Source organism: Strix uralensis, chromosome 13 (assembly GCF_047716275.1).
Source record: "Strix uralensis isolate ZFMK-TIS-50842 chromosome 13, bStrUra1, whole genome shotgun sequence".
Lineage (NCBI taxonomy): Eukaryota > Metazoa > Chordata > Aves > Strigiformes > Strigidae > Strix > Strix uralensis.
In genome coordinates this window covers 8,116,699-8,139,547 of record NC_133984.1, presented here as the reverse complement: position 1 = coordinate 8,139,547, position 22,849 = coordinate 8,116,699, and the positions used below count along the sequence as shown (strand labels likewise).

Here is a 22,849-nt window from a genome sequence, read left to right as displayed (position 1 = left end):
CGTGGATCAATGGATGTGTCTGAGAAGTGCTTGCTTGGTCATCTTGAAACACGTGATGGGCTGAGGCTGTCTGGCTGAAGAGCACGGCCTCTGCAGTGCGGTCCAGCTGATGGGCTGGATGACACACACAGCAGCTTATTGGACTCAGCAAACACCAGGATCAATAGCTGAAGGATTTGCAAGGATAGTTTTTGGCTGCACTATATTAATGTAAACTGGGAAGCGACTTCTTATATTTCTGAATAGTGGAGTTGTAGGACATAGTTCACAAAGCAAAAAAAAAGGAGCTGGAGTTGAGAAACAAACTATTCACTGAATATTTTGCCTAGCTGAAAGGCGTTGTTGGCAAAACTGAAAAACCTCAGGTAATTTTAATTTCAGCTTTATGATGAACTATTTATTATTCCAGTAATTATATTTGACGGTCAAAGATCAATATAGACCCTATAAGTCATTAATGACAAAGACTGTCTATCTTAATGCATGTCCAGTCCAGGTCCCCAAAATCTGACTGTCGGTGACTCTGTCTTAGCAAGATGCTGTTACAGAAGCACAAGGCCTTGCCTGCCATTAGCCAAGAAGAGATCTTTGGCAGAGGACAGGGGTGCTGCAAACACCTGCGAGCCTGGGCAGCACGTCAGGAAGGAGGGCAACCATGCCACCACGCCTCATGCCCTAAGCCAGAGCTGTGTGAAGCTGTCTCTGATGTTCCTCAGAAACAGAAGCCCTGCGTGGACGAAAGCCCTGCAACACACTTTCTGGGAAGTACAGACCTTCAGGTAATGCTACCCCTGAGTGTTCAGAAATCAAGGAACTGGCTAAAAATTATACCTTTTTTCTGTGAGAAAGACAGCAGCAGTTCTACTTCATCTCCCATGTTCTGAGCCTCTAAAAGTGACTGACTTACAATGATTAATACTTCTTTTCTGCAGAACTTTATCGGTAATGAATCTTTTTATGTAAAAGAAAGAAAAAGCAGAATTTTTCCTGGGGCATATCCCAGGATCAGGATCTATTGGGTAAATTGCCAAATCATTCTGAGATTTGAATTAAAAAGCACAGGGTTAGCTATCCCAAAGACTAATACTGTAACTCCATTGCTTGTGCATTGCTTGATTAATCAGCAACCATAATTAAGCCTTCAGAGTGGGGGTTTGCATGAAGATCTTGGAGAAAAGCTTTGCAGCATCCTCCTGCAGCATGGACGGGTCCTGCACCACCTCCCGGAGCAGGCTGGCTGCTGGAGGAGGGGCGGGCTTCCCTGTTATTTCTAATTATTTCATTCACTCAGTGACCTTGGCCCCTGTAGGATGTTTTGAGGCAGCAGGATGCTCCTTTCTCTGGGTGCTGAGGCTGTACCTCTTTCTGGTCTTTTCACTCCTGTTCCACCTTGCACAGGGCTGCTGATGCCCAGCCCAGAGGGGAGCATCATCTGCAACATGTGCAGAGAAAACCCATTTCTCCTTGTCCCCACCAGCCCCCATGCACTGACCGAATCATTTTCCTCCCGTTTGTTTTTCCTCATAGCCCGTGGGGTGAGGCAGGGGAGAGGCAGGGAGCCATCCCTGCATTTTCAAAGCACTGGTGCGATTCCTGCCATCCGACTAGTGCGGATGTGATGGGAATGAGAATCGCCGAGCTCTGTCCTCACGCAGCGCTTTGTAAATGAATCGCTTTGATCTCAGGCGGATTTCCCTGTGCTATTTTTAGATGCGGTGAGGATAACCGAGGGATGTCGATTCTAATGCAGACAGAAAGCAGTTTCAGATGCAGTTTTCCTCCTGGGGCAGGAGAGAAGAGCAGAAGGAGGAAAACAAGGCAATCTCCACCAGCATTTCTAAGTCTTCTGGAACAGGCAGAGATAGGTCACTAAGCCCTTGAGGCTAGAGAGGGATGTTCCCCAAATACAAAATTCACTAGGTATCTGATAATTCTCCTTATGTTTCTCCTTGCTGCCTTTTGTGTAACTCACCACTCTGCTACAGCACAGAGTCAGGACCTGTGATTAAATTCATCTTTGTTGTGTTGTGGATACATTTATAAGGGATTGATAATAGTTACCCTTTGATTTAAAAATAATTGAAAAGTCTCTTGCTTTCCCTGCTTAAAGGACATATGTGGAGGTCTCAGATTGCTCGGTTTTGATAATGCCAATTCCTGCTTTCCATTTCACCTTCAAAAATAATAAAAAACTTAAGCAAAGCAACAAAGAGATAAGCATCAAGACTTTCTTCTGTAGTGGCATGGGGGTGTGTGCATGTGTGCACGCAGGCTGCTGAGAAGAGCAAAAGCGAGAACCTGTTTACAGTGAAAAAGCTCTTCCGAAGGGTTTTTTTCTTCTCCCATCTCCCGTTGCTGGGGAAACCGCCATCCCCGACTCGGAGCAGCTGACTCACCCAGCCCGGTCCTTCGCCGCACGCATCGCGCCTTGAGCTACAGCACGGGAACAAAGGAAATACAGACTTCAGCAGTTCAACTTGAAATACATAAAATCTCCTTTCCCAGTGTCTCCAGGACACGACTGGTGACAGCTGGCTGTAAGCAGTCTCCAGAGGTTGTAAAAAAGGCATGGGAGAGGCTTTTTTTTGGTGCCCCGGGGAAGGAGGCAGTGCTACCTGGAGCGATGTGGGTCCCAAGCCCTGCATCGGCCAGCAGACCTGGGACAGGGTGAATCCACAGGGAAACCCATAGCTACAAAGGTTGCTGAAGCTGATGGAGAAAACCACTTCCATTGGGCTTACTCACTTCCTACTTTTCCATAAATATTCATAGGAACACGAATGAGCCCTCTTCCCCTGCTCCCTCACCCCCTGTGTTTGCCTCTTTCAGAGCAGAGTTCAGTGCTGCCCAGCTGTGAGCTCTGGGGCTTGTAATGAGCATTTTAAAAAATTTTTATTTTTAATTGTGATGCCCACGGTGCCTGTGGCTAGAGGATGGCTTTCCATGGCTAAATGCAATGGTGCAATGAACTTGGTGGTCTGTTAGCATAAATCAAGATGCTAATATACTTTGGTTTATAAATCCTGAACCATGAGCTTAAAAGTCAGAAGCTTAAAAATAAGAAAGTTAGGATCTACTTGGGTTTTGCAATGTGTTTACTACTGTCTACTACTGTTTTATTCAGCTTTTCTCCTCTGTCTTGAGAGCTAGAATTTTAACTGCTACTTTGGTGCTTCTGGTTTTCATGTTTTCTTTTTATCCAGTGCCATAGATTTGGGGAGGGGGATCCAGGGAATGTGATGAGACTGCAGGAGAGTAGTGAACACAGCAGGACCAGCAGCAGCCAGAAATCAAGCTTAGCAGGTTGTTGTCAGGCTGGTGTGTTTGGCTCCTGGCCTTGGCAAGCTTTGAAAAACCGAGCAATATCTGGAAATATCCCCCACTCAGGTTTTGGGGCAGCCTGTGATGCACAGATGTTTCTGACATCTGCATCTGAGAGCAGAGCCCTGATGTTCCAGTTGTTGAGGTCTGAGACAGAGACAGCGCAAGACTTCCAGTTCTTTAAACGCAACCTTTCCCTCCACTTATCTGTTCTTTCCAACACTGGAGTAGAACCTACTTCTTCAGGTTAAGTTAACCTAACAGCTGAAGCAAAAAGATTCAAGTTTGGAAAAAGAGCTCTGAACTTGGTGTCTCTTTAGTTACTAGAGCAAAAATGTGCATGGCCAGATGGCTCAGTTAAACACCCTTTCCCCCGCTCCTCTCTCCCCTCCCTGCCCCATGCACTGTGCCTGAGCAATCTTTCCAAAGCCTCTTCGGTACCCAGGATGTCCCTTCCTTGGCATCACTGGAGAAGTCTTTTCTCTCTCCAGGAAGTTCTTCACCGGCCATAGTTAGTCCTGATGCCCCTCCACAGTGAAACATTCCCCTTTTGTTCACTTCTCCTGCGTTAAGCTTGCTTTTTTCTGCAGGAGTCCCTCTGGGTTTGATGCTATCAGTAACACTGCCCTCGCTTTGTTCTCCAGCCCAGAGAAAGCCCGTTCCTGTGAATCTGCTGTCTCGGAGAAAACGGAGCTGTGGGCTGAGCACTTCATCCTTTGTTCACCCCAGACAAGTGCTGTTCAGGTGCTTGGGGTCAGGTCCTCCTCGTAGACAGACAAATGTTCTCTTGTTCTTTGCACACAGAGGAAGGAATATAATGAAAGAAAGTTGTAGTATCGACCCAGAGTTCAAAGTTGTGCTGGGACAGATCCCTGACAGGCTGACCGCTGACTGTCCCAGCACCCTGTGCCTAACCAGTGCTCCCGCGTACCCGCTGCAGAGCCGCTGCTCAGCAGCTGTGATGGTGTTGCATTTCGCAAGTATGATGTGGAAGGAGAGACCTGCTTGGGGAGGACAGAAATCCACCCACATGAGCAGAGCAAAAAATTTTGCTCTGCAGGCTTAAATTTTGCACCTTCAAGATTAAATTGGAATTTTGCGCCTGCAAACTGAAGGCTTCTGTCTCTTCACTGGTTCTTGCCAAGTCCTGTTCAGGTAGCTGTGAGGGTGCGTGGGGCAGGCACATCATCCCTGCAGCTCCCGGCAGCTCCAGCCACCCCCTCACCCACACAGCCCCATCTCTGACTTCTTCCCTCCAACTCCCCACATCTCAGCCCAGTTTTTTACTGTGTATAGAACAACATACCACTGCTTGCTCTGCTTTGGAAGGCAGATTTGGTTTTTTTCCCTGAGTTTCTTGGCAAGGTGCATTAGCTGCACTGAGCCATGTGTGACCTGCTGATCTGGGGCCGGAACCTCTGCTTGCACAAGAATCTTTTGCCGCAGCTCAGCGTCATCTGCAGCACACAGTGAAGTGACTGGATGCAACTGGGGAGCTGCCAGAAGTTGGGGCAGGAGAAGAGTGTTTTTAGCTCAAATAACAAAGCAACATTTCAAACCTAGTCATAAGCCAATGCTGGGTTTTCGCAACAGAAATTTGGATTTAGAGGGTGGACTGTCTCCTGAATCCTAAAACCCATTTCCTGGTGAATTCTTAATTTTGCAAGTAGGTCACGCCTGCTTTCTCCCTTTGGGTATGGTGGAGACTTGACAGGGCTAAATAATAACTCTTATATCTCTGCTCTTTGATGTTAGATGTCACTAAGTTGTTCTCTGCCATCCGATTTTCATTTCTTCTCTTCAGTTCCTGTAAAACTGTGCTGAACACACAAGTTAATGAAGGATAAGACATTTCTAGGTCCCACCAATTTCTGTAGCACGTGGTCCCTCCCTCACCACCAGCATGACCCATCACGTTGGCCTGCCATGGGAGAGAGGCTGGAAGGACCACAATGTCCCATGAAGTCACAGGGCACCCAAAGCTTGTCTTTAAGCTTGAGTTTCAGTGGTCAATGCCCCAGCCTGACATCCCTCTGCCTGTTGAAGAAGCCAGGATATGTGGACATGCCCAGGTATTTAGGAAGAGCATCTCTGTGGGGCATGGAGGCCATCTCCAGCTTCCCTGGTGCTGCTGGGCACAGAGGCTGTGTTAATGCCATTGGTGCTTCCAAATCCACCATACAATGCAAGTACAATTTCTTACACTTGTATTTTACCTATATGCTTTCAGCTGAGTCTCTGTCACAGAGGTTTCAGTTTCCACAGGGAGCCTTTTAAAGACCTTGCCCTAATTATGAAGCAATTCCAGTGACATTTTAAATTATAGGTGAGTTTTACATAACTCTTTTGATACGTGTTGTTATGACATGTAAAATTTTATCTTTGCCAGATGCAGTGAATTATGTAAGATCTTTGTTTTGCATTTGTCAAGAGAATTTGAACCATTGCACATTTCAAAGGACCCAGTCCTGCACGCAGCTGTGATAGTACAGATAAGCTTCATAAACTTTATCAAATATCTGTTAAATTATATAAGCTAACAGACAAGTTTACATGACAGTGTTCAAACTGCAAAGTCAAGCATGCGACGAGCAGGAAAAGTCTTATCCTGAAATGCAGCCCCTTTCCTGGGCTTCCAGTGATGGCTCATTATATGATCAAATGCTGTTTTTCCATAGAGGCCCTGCGCAGACTGCCTGATGCAAATCAGTGGGCAGCAATTCAAAAATCTGTTTTCTTCCCGTCATTCAGTGTGTGGCCCCAGCCCTTGTTTACTGCATACTGCTCAGCCTTGCTGTAAAGATGAAATACTGTTTCCGCTTGGGTTTTTTCCGTGACACTCATTACTCTAGTCGTGTTTGTTTATTTCACATGCAAACTATTAATTAATTTGTCTCTGTGAAGCCCAGTAAGGCAGGGGAGAAACATTATCACTTTATAGATAAGGAACAGAGACACAGAAAGATTCAGTCAAGAATGTCAATTAATTTGGGATGTTCAACTTGAGATGCTCAAGAGCTGATATCTCCGTGCACATATGATTTATTTCCTTGCTTTAGTGCCGCTGTGTCTTTAGGCACCGTCAGGGCGGGACTGCAGCGGGCAGCTGCTGCCTGAGCAGGGAGGCTGCCCAAAGCGCTTCCCAGGGCACAAGGCAAGAAACAGCAGCCAGATGGAGACGAAGGGAGGAGGGTGGCAGGATACATGCAATGTCTTCTTGGCCAGGATTTACACAGGCCTGATGATAAGGGGAATTTTAAAGCAAGTGACTGGAGGAAAACGGTGATGTGACTTTGTGGGTGCTTTCTTGCCATTTGTTTGTCCCGTATCTGTTCAGGCACCAGTTCACAGACTGCGGCCTGTTACTGGTCATCACATCCATCACTAAAGGAGTCCAGCACACTGTGCAGATATCCTGCAGCCTGGTCAAAAGAGGAGAAAAATCATCCTCTCCTTCTCTCACTTGGACTGCAGCATACAGCAGTAATGCAAATGAGGACTTGTATCATGCAGGAAAGCACAGGCAGCCACAGGAACCCAGCTGCAGGGTCCATGTTGAGCTCACCAGCCTCCTTGGCTTTCTTTAGACCATAATTTGCCAGCTCCCAGCCCATAAATGAGAGACCTGAGAATGACTGCAGAAACTTTCACTTGTCCAAGTTCCAAGAGTATTTATGTAATTTAATCAATAAATTGCATTGATTTATTTGCTCTAAGTAACTCCTTGGGATCTGGATAATAGATAAGGGTGTGCATGGTGCTGTACAAACACGTCATAAATAAATGTAGCTTGCAAATCAATTGCCAGATATTAGTGATTAATCTTCTCATTGTAAAATAATGTGATGTCTGCCCATTATGGATTTTTTTTAAAAAAATCTGATCTAAGAGGTTTCAGAGTCATTTATTTCAGGAAGGCTGCCCTTTAAACCAGATCTTACACTTTTTAAAAGGTCATGGGGTTTAAATATCATGGTTACTTAGGAAGCACAGCTCCCTGAGTGGTTTGACAGCTGCCTTCATCAGAACAAATCAAGGTCCTGTTCAAATAAGTGCTCAGGCATTGAGGCTGAAGGCTGGGATCTTGCAGGGAATTTCACACTACTGTCCTCTTTCTTTGGCTGCTGATGCTGAATATATAAAGTACTGTAAAGGTTACCCCAAAACCCTGCCTACATTAACATGTGAAGAACAGCACAAGCATTTTCCTTCATCAAGTCACTGGCTGGTTTGTTTTCTGACATTAGTGAGAGAGCTGGGAACAATATAACGTGGTGTTTTACTACATTACATTTCATGCTAGTTTTATGCAGGCAAAGACAAATCTCTCTGACCAGAGTTAGGTATAATTCCAGCTATGCTCAGCCCAATAAACCCCTTTCCCAGGCAGCTGAGCCAGACTAGACCTTAGCCATCAGATGTATTGCCCAACCTCAGTGCTTCCAAACTGGGCACTGTTGAACTGACTTCCACTGTCATTCATCCCCATGATGCATTATTATAAAGCAAGGAGAAAATTCTTATTCTGTATCTGCTAATCAGGTTTTCTGAAAGAGGACAGACTTTCTTGTGTCTTTACCTTCCTTATCCTCTCTTAGCATGTGCAGTGCGGCAAGGCAGGGCCACGTGCTCCAGAGGGCTCACAGTCATCTGCAGTTTGAGTGTTCCACACAGTGGTTCAATATTTTTTTTTTTTTTTAATAGAAAAAAGAGCTTTTAAAGTAATTTATGTGCAATTCTTTTTCATGCCTACAATGTCTTTCTTTTGCTCTTTTCTCGTGCTCTTTTTCACGGTCTTTTAGGCATGCATCACTATTTTATAGCCCAGTATTCACTTTTAAAAACTATTTGGATTAGGATGTTTTTTCTCTAAGAGTATTAATGGGACAAGGGAATGTACATATTTGCTGCTAAACTTTTAGTTGATTCTACTGACAAATTCACAGTGACAGCCTGAAGTCCACTTGGACACAGATGAGGTATTTGGCAGAGTGCTGTTATCCATTGCATATGTGAACTAACACAAACCATCTGATTACAAATTTGGCTTACAAATCAATTATTTTCTTGTGGTTATAGAGCAATAACATGGTTTTGCCCAAGGTTCAGATGATAAATAAAACTGGTTAAAGCCACTGCTGCTCTGCCACTTGCCCTGGGCCTCTTTGTTCCAGGATGCAATATGCTTGGGCTTGATGAGCTCATTCATTTTGTTGACCTTTCTGTAACTACAGTGATTTGTCCTCTTGGAGACATTTTGCAGGAGGTGACTTACCCTGTGCTCTGGGCAATCAGAGCAGAGATTGGCCTCGGTGGTTCAGAACCAGATGGCTGGAAGTTTTATTGACATTTAATGAAGACTTTTGGTACTAAGACGAAAGCCTAGATCTGTAGGCAGCCTAACTTTCAGTAACTTCTTCTCCACTTTTGAGTCATCATTAATACCATCCCACTCAGCGGTTATTCCTAGGCCTACTCTCTCTTCCCAGCACTTTTTTGCACATATACTTTTATGCACATTTCCTTTAACGCTGCTGGCGATTAACCTTCCCCTCCTCTTATCTCATCTTACCTAGCAAGTTTCATCCAACTCTGTAATATTTATCAGCTGCTTAAACACTTCTGCATTTCCATGGCAGTTTTCAAAGACTTATGATCTTTGTGCAGCTTTTTGTGAAGTTTTAGCAGCTGCTTCCCCTTCCTGCTGCTGTGTTGGTCAAGAGACTGGAGTCTGCTTTCCTCTTTCATGCTGTTGCTGAGCAATTCTTCACCATTGCACTTCACCCTGACTGATCAAAGCCTTTCCCACTGCAAACTTTGATCAAGAAGGAAAAGACTTCTAGCAAAGCATCGGTCCCTTCCTTCTCACTGTATAAGGTGGGTCAGCCAGTACCAAGGGGAATATGGGGCTTGTGAAAGTGCTTGCATGAACAAGGCTAGCAGGGTTTTAATCTCCTAAACATTTTACAGTTTACTGCCTTGGCAAGGTGGATTGCTGTGTGCTCTAAGCCCACTTCACACCACGAGGCGTTCCTTGAGCTTGTTGGTGCTGACCCCATTCTCACCAGTTCAGGCTGTTTGCCAGGGAGCTCTTCTACGACAAACATGAGCTGCTATATATACATAGACCTATCTATCTGTATCTGTCTGTCTATCTATCTATATTACATATATAAAATGTATATATGTATGTATTTTTATGTGTGTGTATATATGTGTGTGTGTATCTCTCATATGTGTTTGTGTATGTGTATGTAATACATTTTCCTTCTTGGCAGAAATTAAACTCCGAGTGGGCTGTTGTCTGTCTGATGTGGAGCATGATGGAAGAATTCTGCCTTTGTCTTTGTTGAAAATGAAAACAATTTAGAGTTGGCTCAGTAACATGCCACAGAGAGATGTGCTGGGGGCCGGCTCTGCTGTGGGTGAGCAGCTGCCAAAGCTCTGCTGGAGCCAGATGTGTAACTGGGGATGTACAGCCCCTGCTCTGCAATGGGCATGTTGTCAGGGGCTGCGCTGAGGAGAAGGACCCTCACTGTGCATCTTGAATGTTGATTAAATTTGCAGAAAAGGCTACAACAGGACCAAGCATTAGTGACCAAGAAGGTGAGACCGGGGATGTGTTCATAGGTTGAGCCTTAGGGATCATCCAAGCAGAAGAGGACACTGGCTGGTAAGAGCAGCATCTATATTCCTGACTGGTTTATGATTTCCTTTGCTTTCTCTTTGTTTTGCTCAGTCTAGCCTGATTAAGTGATCATAAGATCCGCTGATTGAAACTTCCTAGAAAACCTTATTGTGTTATCTAATCTAATGCAAAACCTTTGTATTATTTAATGCAAATTAATATTTTCATGAACATCTCTGTAAGCAGGTGGGCTCCCAAATGTTGCCACTCCTTCCTAAGGCAATAATTGTTCTTTTAAATGAAGAAAGTTAAAAAGCCACCCCTTTAAACAACAACAAAAGTTCTGCTTTTGCTTAACAAGGAAAGAAGTTTAATTTTTAAAGATTGCTCTGTATTATTAACTTGCTTAATTATCAGAAGGGATGGTTGGATGAGCAGACAATTAAAATAAGGAGAAGCTCAGAAGGAAAAGTTCATCAGTGCATTAGACAGACAATGGGGGAAAGTAAAACTATTTCAAGTACCATTTGAAGGAAACCATTTGGGAAGGAAATGGGATTAATTAAGTTTTGATCCAGTTAATTTTGTTATCTAAAAATATTTCATAGATTAACACTGTAACATACTTAGGCATGAGGTAATGTCTGAGTTCCTTCAGCAATGGGGTGAATAGCTGGTCTAGATAAAGGTACTTCAAATCAGCATGGGACTCCAGACTTACTGGAGTCCATGGTGTACTCTGCAACCAAGATCAGGATCAGGCCTTGAGCCAGCCACAACAGAGGAATCTGAACTGTGCCATATTATTTTGCTGTACTGGTCGTGAGTCAGGGTGTGAGCCGAGTCCTGCTAAACTCAGTGAGTGGCAGTAGTTTTGTCGCCTCTCATGGAGAATGCGTCCTGCCCTCTGATCCTTAGGTTCCATCCCCTCCTTCACCTTCCTTTACTGGCCTTGTCCTTTTCATTGTAAGCAAACTTCTACTTCATCACTCTAAAGCATCTTTTGTAGAGCTAAGCAGTGACCTGGAGGAACATGCGGTGAAGCCACTGTCACCAGAAACACCCTTGAAGAGAAGTAATTTTCCTTCTGACATTTTATTCTCATTACCCCTTCCATGGAGCATGTGTGTGTGCAGCACCAGGGATGCTCCAATGTCCTGTGGAGGATTTCTGAGTACAACACTAATTCATGTAAACTCTTTCTACCTTTTCTTCTTCCTGTTCCTCATGAGAGGGTGTCTGAAAACCTTTCCTTCCAGAGATTTGTGTCCCTGAGATTTTGTTTGTAGGGCTGATCCTGAGCTCACAGTAGGAAAAAGAGAAGACAGTTTTCACTGACTTTGGTTCCCTGACTTTGAGAAAACCTCACTGTTGTTAGCTTCAAAATATATATAGTATTGTTTGAAAACTCTAAGAGAGCTCTGAGTTCTTATCCATATGAAACGTCTGTTCTGCACAGGTTTGGACAATAGAGTCTGTGCCCCCACTCCAAGTGCAGGGCCCTGCTTTGTATAATGGGGTCCAATAACCGAATTAAATCAATACGCAAAGGAAAAGGAAAAGAATGATCTGCTCACCCCAGTTGGATAGGGCTTTTGTTTGTGCCTTAGTTTTCTTTAAGGTGTGGGTGGCGAATCATGACAAATTACTTTTCAGAGCTTTGCAGTCTCTTCACTAATGAATTAATTTTAACAGGCGCCAGCTATGGTCCTCCCAGTACTGCTGCTGCCACAGCAAGTGGCATTTTGTCATCAGTGCCTGAGCAGTTCTTTTCATTGGAAGGCTCCCCATATTCACCCAAGGCTCCCCTGGGAGTTCTGAGCTGAGATGTCTCCATGCAGGAGCAAAGACAGAGTGTAAAAGAACTGCCTGTCTGCTCTGTGTCCCCCAAAATATGCCATCGATAGCTCAGATCAGCCCTGATCAACATCTCAGCAAATCAACCAGCTCTGTGCACTACAGACACCAGGACGGGGACAAGTCTTCCTCCATATACAAATGTGATGACCCTTGGTGGAGGGTGGACCTGTGACCCTGTCCTCAACAAGTGGACATGCTCAGAAAAGGAGTGTGACAGACAATGTGCGATGCTGAGAAACCCATTGGAGATGAAAGCATTCATCCTGCCCTTCAGTTGTTGAATTTAGGTGAGAAATGCCAAATGTATGTGGGGAAAAAATTAGGCCTACAGGTGCTTGAAAGTAATATTCCATATGTGGTATTTAAGAATCTTAACCTCCAAATCATTAATAATGATGTTTGAAGGGAACCCTATAAACTGTCTTCCAGTTCCCGATGAGATGGAATAATTTATTACTTCAATTTCTCTGATTAATGTAAAACATGTTTCAAATTTGGATTTTTCCTTAATTTTTAAACTTCTTCGTGAGAGAAGCTGCAGAAGGGCAGGGTGATTGAGGGCCCCCCAGACTGGGGTGGCATGTTCCCAAAGCAGGGTAAGCTCTGCTACTGGAGCTGATCAGCAATAAAAGCCATTATGCACCAGCAAACCCAGCTTGTTTCAGGACCCCGCTCTCCAAAAGGCAGGAAGCTCAGTGCCAGCTGGCCAGGAAAGGGCAGGATCCTACAGCTCTGCTCACTCATGCCAGGGAAGAGAAGTTCTTAAAAATTTACCCCATGAATTGGAAATTCTAAGTTGTCAAGAACATCTTCCCAAAAAAGAGCCAAAAAAAGCCCAAAGCTGGTGTTATTCTGGGTAAATTGCATGATAGGGCTTTTTCCTAAGAAACCAATTTATTTTAAATAGGCTTTCTACTATTCTTTTACATCATTTTTTCAGAGCCAAAGTCATCAAAAACCATGGTGGTTTTTGTCTTGGTCTTTTACTATGTTGGAAACTGAGCTCCAATATTTAGAGTAGCCATTCCCTGAGCTGGTAAAACACATCACACTTTCTGTGCCCTCCATGGACCATGTTGAGGCTGCAGCAAACTGAAGGATCCATCTGTGATGGTCTTGTCTTGACTACTCAGCTTTCCCCTCTCTGGTTCAGTAAGACATAGGAAAAGGATAATGTTGATACAGAATAGTCTATATCCCAAGAAAAGCTAAGCAATGGTGTAGTGCATCGGTGGTGGGGTGGAGACCCCTTAAATATCTGCAGTGATAAAAATCAGAGTCCAGACAAGAGGGAGTCTGTTTTAGAGAGAATTATTTATTAGAAGATAGGAAGTTGTTACGTACAGATTCTGTCCTGCAAAAGTGTCCTGGTCACGGATATGTCAGGGAGACATTTAAACCCGTTAGAGCTGGCTCTGGTCTCCACGCAGAGATACTCAAGACACAGCAGAGCTCTGCCAGACCCGTCTTTCATGCTGGTGCTCAGCTGGGGAGAGGCCTGGCGTACCACAGCATCCCTGAGCTCGTTACACCGTCTTTATCCCACTGGAAAATCTGGCCTGTGGGCTGGAAACCAATGGTGGGGACACCAGACGGTGCTGCAGAAGGGGCACCATTCTTCCCTGGAGTAACTTGGGAGATATTTTCCCCAAGTAGGGAATTGTCTTCCATCGTGCCAGCGATGAACATGGCTGAGCAAGTGACTACAGAGATACAACCATGCTATGAGGTAGCATGAGGTAAATTAAAAGAAAAAAGGAAAAGAAAAAGGAAAGATCTCTGTGATACAGAGAAGAGGTCTTCCACCCTCCCTCACCCCAAAACCAGGCCAAGGGGGCAATGCTTGAGCCCCCTGCAGAGACCTCCAAGAAAGCAGCTCTGCCAGGTGGATCACAAAAAGGCAGCAATTTTGCCTCATAATAATTGTGCTCCTAGCAGTATTTCTGCCAATTTCATGGGTGACCTGTTTTCTTTTGGGTTGGCAGGTAGTATTTGTCAGCCTTTCATAAGGTCTCTGCACAGCCCCTGTGGTGTCTCAGGGCTTTGCCAAGTGAAGCCCAGGTGCATCAGAAAGCTGCTGTGCTGGTGTTGCACCTCCTGAGCCAGCTCCAGGCCTGTGGGCAGAATTGCTGGAGAGGCAGGGACAAGAGAAATGGCAGCTGAAACGCATCAGCCATCACATTGGCAATAACAGAAGTGCCTGAGACCAAGCCTTCTGCAGATGGTTAGTGGCTCACAGCCAGTGGACGGCTTGGTTTCATGTCAACCCCTGGCCTTTGTCCTTATTCCAGGTGTGCAAAAAACTGTACTCTGCCACTGCGCATGCGGCAGAGCAAAGTGGGTTGACCAGTGGCTGTAAGTTTTCTTTTGATAGGCAACCATAAACATCTTTCCAAGATCTAGCAAATTTCTTAAATGACAGTATTATCCAGGAGTCATCTGTTTAACTTTCGAATTTATGGGTGCTGGAGTCTGGCTCCTTAGTCTGGTCCTCTGCTGAAGTCACATTCTTGTCTACCCAAGGCACTTTGCTGGCTGCATCAGAATATCACCTTCACTGTTGCAAAGGCACATTTAATTCTATTTCTCCTTATTAAATCCCAGTCTACGGCTCCAGAGGCTACATGTAAAACCCTGGACATAATCCCCCATTTTGTTCATAGTGTACATGAGCTTTTGTCTACTATCAGGACTCTGTCAAGAATATTGCCCTTTCTGTCCACAATAATCTGAAGGAAAAACTATTGTTGGAACAGGTTTGTCAGAAATTTAACATAATTTTCATAAACAGCTGTTTATGGCTCATCTATCACCGTATCTCTCTTCTCATCTCAATCCAAGAGTGGCCTTTGTTAGCTTGGTATATTAGAAACCTTTGAAACTAGTGACTTGGCAGTGAACGCTCACAGCTGATGCCAACGTCAATACAAAAGATGGGTCAGACTACAGACCTCAGAATGGACAATTTGTGAGATGAGAATTTTTCTTTCACTGCAGATGACCTTCAGGGTTGGAGGTACTGGGGATGGGGAATAACAGTAAGAGTGCAGCTATAAAGCAAAGCAGCAGACAATCAGTTATCTTTAGGACAGTAAATGCTCAGCATTGAACTAGCTTTGCTACAAATTTGCCTATTTTTTAATGAGGTTTTATGTTCCTAAGACACTTGAACTCCTTTTTTGGAACATGCACCCCAATAAGTTTGATGTTTGGGGTTGAGAAGGTTAAGAGTAATGTCCCACAAGGGCATACCTCACTTAGTTGAAGGGAACAGATGCTCCAGATGCACCGAGTTATCAAAACTTCTGGAGCAATCATGGCCCCACCTTCTATTTTAAGGAATTCTACAGCATTGGTCGTGCTCCCACCTTCTTTGCCCTTTGGAAAGTGGCAAGCTGAGGAGCCCCAGGCCCGCTGAAGGACAGCAAGATAGTGGTATTTGGGGAAGGCAACACCCTAATCCAGTATTGGAGCTCAGCAAGGCAGAGCTCTTTGCCTGCTGTTTGCCACAACGCAACAAATCTGGGGATTTGATCTAAAACACCATCTCCTCCCCTCCTCTCTCAGCCCCAGCCTTAAAAGAAACCCATGTCCCAGCCTGGTCTGAGGTCTAATTCCAGCTTGGTCAAGTGGGAGGCACACAGGGCAGACAGCAGAATACCTGATTTTAATTCAGGCTAATATTTATAGGTAGCTTTCTGCCTCCATTTCCATTATTCCCTTCCAGAACTGGTTCTTCAGCCACCCATGATGAAAACTTGTTCCTCCTAGGACTTCTTGGCACATCTTGATGAGTGAAGCTCACCTGTCAGAGCAGCCTGGATGTTGTAGATGAGAGAAGTTCTCACTGATGTTTTCAGAGAGAAAAGGCAGGAGAGAGGGCTGTTTTCTCTCCAGAGCATATACACAAAGGCAGGAAGCATGGGAGCCTTTTTCCTCAAGACCAGATAAAGCTGGCCCCGAAAGTGTACCTGCAGTGATGCACAGCAAATGCCAAGCATCCTCAAGGTGCCACCCTGGCACAAGCAGTGCTCGATTTACTGAATCTCTTTGGGACGCCCTGTACCGGGGGCTGTGGGAGGTGTGCTGTGAGGTAGCGCTATGTGGCTGCACTAAGGGAAGTCTGACAGGGAGGGCAGACACAGAGAAGCTTGAGAAGCTCAAAGCAGAGGAGTGCAATTCACTGGGGCTCCAGCAGCATGTGGCAGAGGGGCCGTTACCAAGACTTTGTGGCACTTAATCATCACTATGTTTTGAGTATCTCGGCTGGGCATGTAAGACCAGATCTAACAATATCCAAAAGAAAGAACATGTTCTCATTTGAATAGTGTATGGCATTACAGGGGAATAACCCATTACATAGAAGGATCTTGAACATTAATTACAGTATCTTTTATAACTTTATAATTTAACCGCCAACCCTTTCCCTTGAAATTAATCACGGGTGTACATCATATAATCAAACAAGCTTTTTTAAAAAGTACATCTTAATATAAATAGTTTATTCAGTGCATGGTTGTGTATACAACAAATAATAAACAACTCTTTTGTACAAGGCAGAAAGCTGCCTGTACAGAACTATGTCAGTTTTGGAGCACAGAATCCAACGATGATTAATGCACAAAATCTTACACATCATGCAACTCTATGCCAATATTCCAACTTTCTCCCATGCAACAGACATGATGACCTAAATGGAAACCTAACTACATTTTTTAAACAATTGTTTCCAATAGCATGTATAAGTATATGTTGTTTAGGGGTAACCTGTCCTAACGCTTCCTCCTACACAATATTCACGTGCCCGTTACAGTGAAAGAAGGACTTTTACAAATAAGACGTTTCTTATAAAAAAATTAAGTCACCTTAATTCCACAGTTTCTGTCTTTAGAAAAGAAGCCACAACAATAGTTTAACATGACACACAAAATGGAATTAAGAGAAATCTACACTGGAGGATAATTTTATCCCTTTCTGTTAACTTCCACTTGGGATAACAAAGCAACTCAATTCCTACAGACTGGGGTTAGCACAAGAACTTTACCAGAAACTACAAATCTATAAAAATTTATATTTCATTGTGTTTAAAACCACAAGAACACTGTTTGCTTGAGCCTGAGACACCAACTCTCAGTTCCAACCCTGAATTTTTAATTATTTTTTTAAAGACATATCTTTAAAGACCCATTGGAGTTCAGAAATCAAAAAGTTGCACTATTCCAAATTAAAGGATACATTTTTTATCAAGCCTTAGATATAAAACGGTAAGCCAAGGAAACAACAGAGTTTACATATTTGTTTTTTGTTTGCCCCTATAAAACATACAAGCATTAAAATTTCCTTTGAAGAGCAAAAGTGGTCTTTTTCTGAGTTGGAAAGCAAATTCTTATCAGCAGTGAATGCTGTGAAATGTTTTTGTTTCGTATTCCACAAAGCATAGGAGAGAGAGAGAAAGAGAGAGAGAAAAAGAGAGAGAGAGAAAGAGCTGGACATTTCTTCTCCGAGATTTATTCCGCAGTTATGTTTGCTGGCTATCCAAGTGCCTTGTGATATGCACAAGCATATTCTACATTATTGGGGTATATCCTCTGACAACCAGTAGATCTAATGGCTGATAAACGAGTGACCTATGCAAGTTCGGTGGCTTGTCCTGGGCAATTGAACGTTTGGATGAAAGACTGCTAGTAAGAATTCAACTGCATCCAGAGGTAAGGTTCTGTTTAGAGAGCACTTGGCTTGCCTGAACCTGGCTACGTTGACTCGTTTTGGCTCATGGATTTACCCCCATTTAGCACTCCTGAAACACTTCTGCTCTTTGTTGGGGTCCCACTTCCAGATCTTGAGAACTCTGTGAGATCGTGGAGAGAAGGTTCTTTGTACATGGCCACTGCAAAGCAAAAGAGAGGCAGCATGTCAGCACGCGTTACGGGCTACTCAGTCTGTTGGTGCAAAGTCCACCTGCGAAACAGGATTTTTCATTCAGCGATATGCAATGTAAGGAGTGAATGAAAGAAATATGGCAAGGAGACCTCTTCCACTTCAAACACTCCTCAAGAACCTCTGAGGTCCTCCTCAAGCGAATGACATTTTAGAGAAGGGAAAAACCACAGCTCCCTCCCCCTCCCAGTTAAATCACCCACCTACCCACTGCACTTACAAAACTCTGCAAGATAGACCTAACCTGATATAAATCAACATTTCCCTATTAATGGTGAAGTAGCACTGTTGACAGCTGTGATTTGACCTGTTACTCATATATGTAGCCTAAGTAGGTGGGTGTGAAAATGGATTTTCGGTCTTCTGTTTCCTTTGTTTTCACACACATTAGAAGTGAGGATCAACCTTGACATCGGTTGCCTAACACCTAGTCCTAAATGTAGACTGCCAAATTAGTCCAGCATCTACCCAGGGCTACACACCTTTGAAATATCCTCTCTGATTTCAAAATGACACTGCCTTAAAAGGCTACCGAAGAACATAACCCAGAAGTAGAAAGCTTCATTCCTCTTAAGGAAGGAACATATAAAAGCTAGTTCTAGAGAAAAGGAGCACCTCCATACATTGACTGAGGTCAAAGAGGGCTCCAAAGAGGGCCAAGTCTGACCACAGTCCTGATTCACATCCTTCAGTTAACTAGGATGACTCTATGTCCTGGCTTTTAATACACAGTGGCATATGGATGCCACATGCATTATTACCTTTAATGTCATATGCTGATGCCACATTAATTGCGGTTTAATAAGCACTGCACATTAGAGCTTTATCCCAGGCAAAAATAGACAAACATCCTGTAACATAAAGCACAGATTGACAAGCTATACAGCAAGTCGCTAACAGCCTGTGAGCAGATGTTTGGGCCATTCCAGGCAGAACCTGTGTTACCTATAATGGAGACAGTGTGGACTTTGGGCACAAAGGAACTAATATGTATATTTGGTTAGATTAGAGAAATGCAGAGTTAACATAGAGAAACCTAAAAAAGGCAGCTTTGGTTAGATTAACAATGTGTTACAGAACATTATACTCCTGTTATTTAAGTAGCTGAACCCTTCAAATATGTATGCACAGCAATTAAACATCTCTGACACAAGATAATGTCAGTTCAGGTAGATGGAGCAAACCCAAGCCATTACCTTTTAATGGTTTTGGAAGAAAGTGTGCTGCAGGTTTATTTTTCTTCACGTGGTTTCCTTTCATTATTTCTCCTTCTTTGTTAAGACCCAAATACCAACCCCGGCCAGACTGTTGCTGTCTGTAGATCATTGAAGAATACGTCACATAGTAGTTTTCAAATACTGATTCTTTGAACTTGCATTCAGGTGTAAAATGTTCCTGTAAGAAAGTAACAGATCAATATGTGCAGCGTTGAATCTCACATCAGTTAATGAAAAAGCATCCAATATTCATTGCTTTCCCAATGGTTAAAAGACATACCTCTCATCCTCCACTATCCAATTATGAAACATGGGCCCTAAAAGTATTAACAAAAGAGTAACACAATTTGAAACCCGTGAAATGGTGCTGTGAGCAGCTCAAAGCAGCGTAATAAAATCTTTTTGAACAATGAGTAAAAAGTGTAAGTGAAGACTTATTGATTGATGCAGCTAATGGATATTAGGCAGACACAGCCCTGATGTCAACCCCAAGGGACCAGCTGTGGTCCAGCCCCACAGGCGAGAAGTGAGGCCACATAATGCCTTTGTGCATTAACTGCTAGCCTTAACGGCTTGTGAGGAAAGTGCAATGAAAATTCAAAGCCAAGATGCCATGAGTAAACGGTTGTCTCTTACTAGCCCAGAGATATTAAGTTAGCCTGTAGCAGCTGCCTCTTTGGCCTAATCTATGCTCTTTCTCTGCCTGGCATATCATCCACTGAAAGCTCAGCGGTCAGAGACCCACTGCAGACATTAGCCTCTGCTCTGGCACTGTACCACAGCTGAAAGCCTGTAGGATCAAGCTTTAGTCTTCAAGTTGAATTGCACTGCTTCTTTTGGGGAGATGGTATTGAGCTAATAGTTAAAACAAAGAGCAATAAACCAGGAGAGTGCCTTTTTCTTCCTGCCAGTGGCGTGGCTGGCTTTCCCTGTGCAATGGTCTTGACTGAAATACCTTTTGGCACTATTGCCCAGATTCAAAAAAGGATACAGACATGAAACACGGGTCTTAGAGGGATCTAAGACCAAAACAGCAGTCCTGACAGCACCACTCAGCTGCTTCCTAAGACCTCTGGGTTCTTCAGGTTTTTTTAACATTACACGTTCTGACAACATCTCACCTATAAAACCTAAAAGTCCATAAAATATGAAAGAGGAAGGGCTTGGTCCGGTGATGCAAATATTAATATCACAATCCTGCCTGTCATTGTGCCACACACAGACAGCTGTTTGCTGGTCTTTCCTTGTGAAGGCAGCCAGCTTCAGTGGAGCTGCCTTGTGCTTAAAGTATCCTACAGTGGCATGAAAGGAAGAAGAATTGTGCTTGCATAATGATTGTAATTTTGATTTTAAAAAATCAAAGGAAATTAAATGTCTCAGGAGCTTAAGATGTTCTTATCTAGTTTCTCAAATATTCTTGTATGAGAAAAATATGGTATTTTAAAAAACACCACTGTGCATTTTCTGCACATCTTTTGCCATTTTGTCTTCTCATAGGAGAAAGAAAAAACTTCCAATCCTCTGACTGGTGTTTTCTTCAACAAAGAATGTGAAGTAAGCAATTTTCTTCTTTTTTCCTTCAAGTTAATTGGCTGTTATTTACTTAATTGACAATTAGTTTCAATTGATGTCAAATGGGGACAGTCACTGCATTTTTGCAGGATTTCTAAATAAAAGCCTTCCATCACTGTTCCCTGCCCAGTGCTAGCCATGTTAACAAAGACTATTGCAAGTGTATCATCCAATTAGCAGCAAAATGGAAAACTACAGTGCTCCCACTGGAAGATTATGGTTTATGTACAGTAATTTGGAGCTGTTTCGGGTACAAAAGGCCTGCTTGTACACAGTGGCAGAGGGTCAGATTGCAAACAGAACCACAACATTTACTCTGGGTCTCTTAGGAAGCAAGTTAACCTCAGTATGAGCAGCAGGAGCCAACAGCCTGCAGAGTCCCTTAAAACAGAGGAACAGAAAGAGTGGGGAGACAGAAAGACAGACACTAAAAAACTCCTTCACCCTTGAATTTTCCCTTGGCTGTGACGCTTGTGGTAACAAGCTGTGGCGAAAGCGCTGTGCTGCTCTAAGTGAGTTTGCAGTCGGGCCCATGTACAGCCAGACGCCGGCCTGACGGTGCACAGCAGCCTGACAGTCATCCCCCATGAGCATCACAGACAACAATCCCCTCCCCAGAGCACCCTGTGATTCAGCAGTAACTACCATGGTGGTGATTTCTCATGGCAAACAGTGGGGCATGGAAACAAGGACACCTCTTTATAACATGCTCAGTTACCACAACAAATTCCCTCCCAATTTTTCCAGCATTAAAGCAGACCAGCTCATTCACCTGACTGGCTTGGCACAGAATCGTGCCCTTTTGTCTTGACTGACATCTGCTTAATTCCTCGGCTACAGCCGCAGCTTCAGAAAGGTGCTGCACGGTGAGAAAGGCATCCTCCTTGCCAAATAAAAGCGGATCCCACATGAGCTGTTTGCAGAAGCTGAAGTGCTCTGTTTGCTCCTGAATACTAAGCAGCTTCTTACCGTTTGCAAGTTTGTTCCCACCCATCACTTGCCTTTAGCTTAATCCAACGTGTTTCTTTCCTGCTCCTTAAAAGAAGAGCTGGGGAGGAGAACTGCAGAGGGAAGTTCTGAATGAGGAATGCTAGCAAATGTGCTGCTGATCTGGGGGCATTACAATTAAAATGTACTTTTCTGAGCTTGGCAAATCCATGTGCCAACCCAACTGGTATGGACAGGACTTCTATCAGCACATCAGTTCAAAATACAGTGCAGAGCAGCGAGTGAAAATTGGCCATTATGTTATCTTTGCATCAAATTCTTTAATAATGTACTGAGGAAGGGCAAGTTAAAGTTGGGAGAGGGCTGAGTGCCCCAATTAAAACTGTTCTTTTCCAGCTCATATATTTTTCAATCCTATTGAAAATTTATAAATATAAATAAGTGTTGAATTCTAAGGCCAGTTTTTTCCTGTCTCTCAGCTGTTCTCTTTGTCCATCTTTGCAATGAAAATAATTCAAATGAGTTCCAAGAAGTCCAATGTTATGATTATATTGTTAGACAAAACAGATGAAAAATAGGTATTTGTGTGAAATAGTATTTCAATCTCAGCTTACCTCAGAAGTCAGGGATGATGGCACCTACTCGACAATAAACTGCACTCACCCAAGCCCCTCACACATGCATGCTAACAACGAATGAATGAATGAATGAATGAAAGTTAAATAAAGTGCTGGATTCACTGTAGTCATGACTCAGCCATGCTTAAGTAAGCAAGATGAACTGTCAGGAACTTCTCTTGGTTTTGAGCTGATCAGCTGAACTCCTGAAATGTTCTTTCATGAATAGATTTGCAGCTGCCTTAAATATGTGAAAAATAATTAAAAAAGAATAATTTGGTGTATGATAAAAGGGTAAAAAGGCCTTGTAGCATACACTTACAGTGACTGTATTTCCAGGCAGTTGACTAGATTAGATCAAAAATAATCCAATCTCTTCCATACAAGTACTGCATTACTGGTATGTCAAGGCTGAAAGCTAAAATACTGTAAATGTGAAGCTGGAATTCTTCCTGCTCTAATTGTGCAAAAGCCATATTTCATGCCAATGACCATCCAAATTATCAGCCATCACAGCCACCTACACTGCAGGACTGAATATTAATTATTCTGGGTCCCAAATGATTTTGATGCAGGAATTCAGACTTCCCATGGACAGAAAATGGGAAATCTGCTTTTAAGAAAGGTTTTTAGTGTCTTCAAGTTTCTGTCATATTATAGAAGCCTCTTCTCAGGATGACTGTAGCTACAGTGCCCATAAGGAGGGCAAAGATGTTTTCTCTCTGCTTTTTACTGCATACTGTATTTGC

At 43.5% G+C, this 22,849-nt stretch overlaps 1 protein-coding gene across 6 annotated transcripts in view; it reads right to left on the bottom strand.

Moving 5' to 3' along the window:
- Positions 1-16,290: 16,290 nt before the first annotated feature.
- Positions 16,291-22,849, bottom strand: part of FGF13 (fibroblast growth factor 13) — a 277,300-nt gene continuing 270,741 nt past the window's right edge. For all 6 annotated transcript variants that reach the window (XM_074882771.1, XM_074882767.1, XM_074882772.1 and 3 more), the window contains 2 exons: positions 18,943-19,141; positions 16,291-17,696 (listed from right to left, as the gene is read on the bottom strand). In XM_074882771.1, the coding sequence (XP_074738872.1) occupies positions 17,560-17,696; positions 18,943-19,141 (336 nt within the window). In that variant the 3' untranslated portion in view covers positions 16,291-17,559. The remainder of the gene's footprint in view (positions 17,697-18,942; positions 19,142-22,849) is intronic.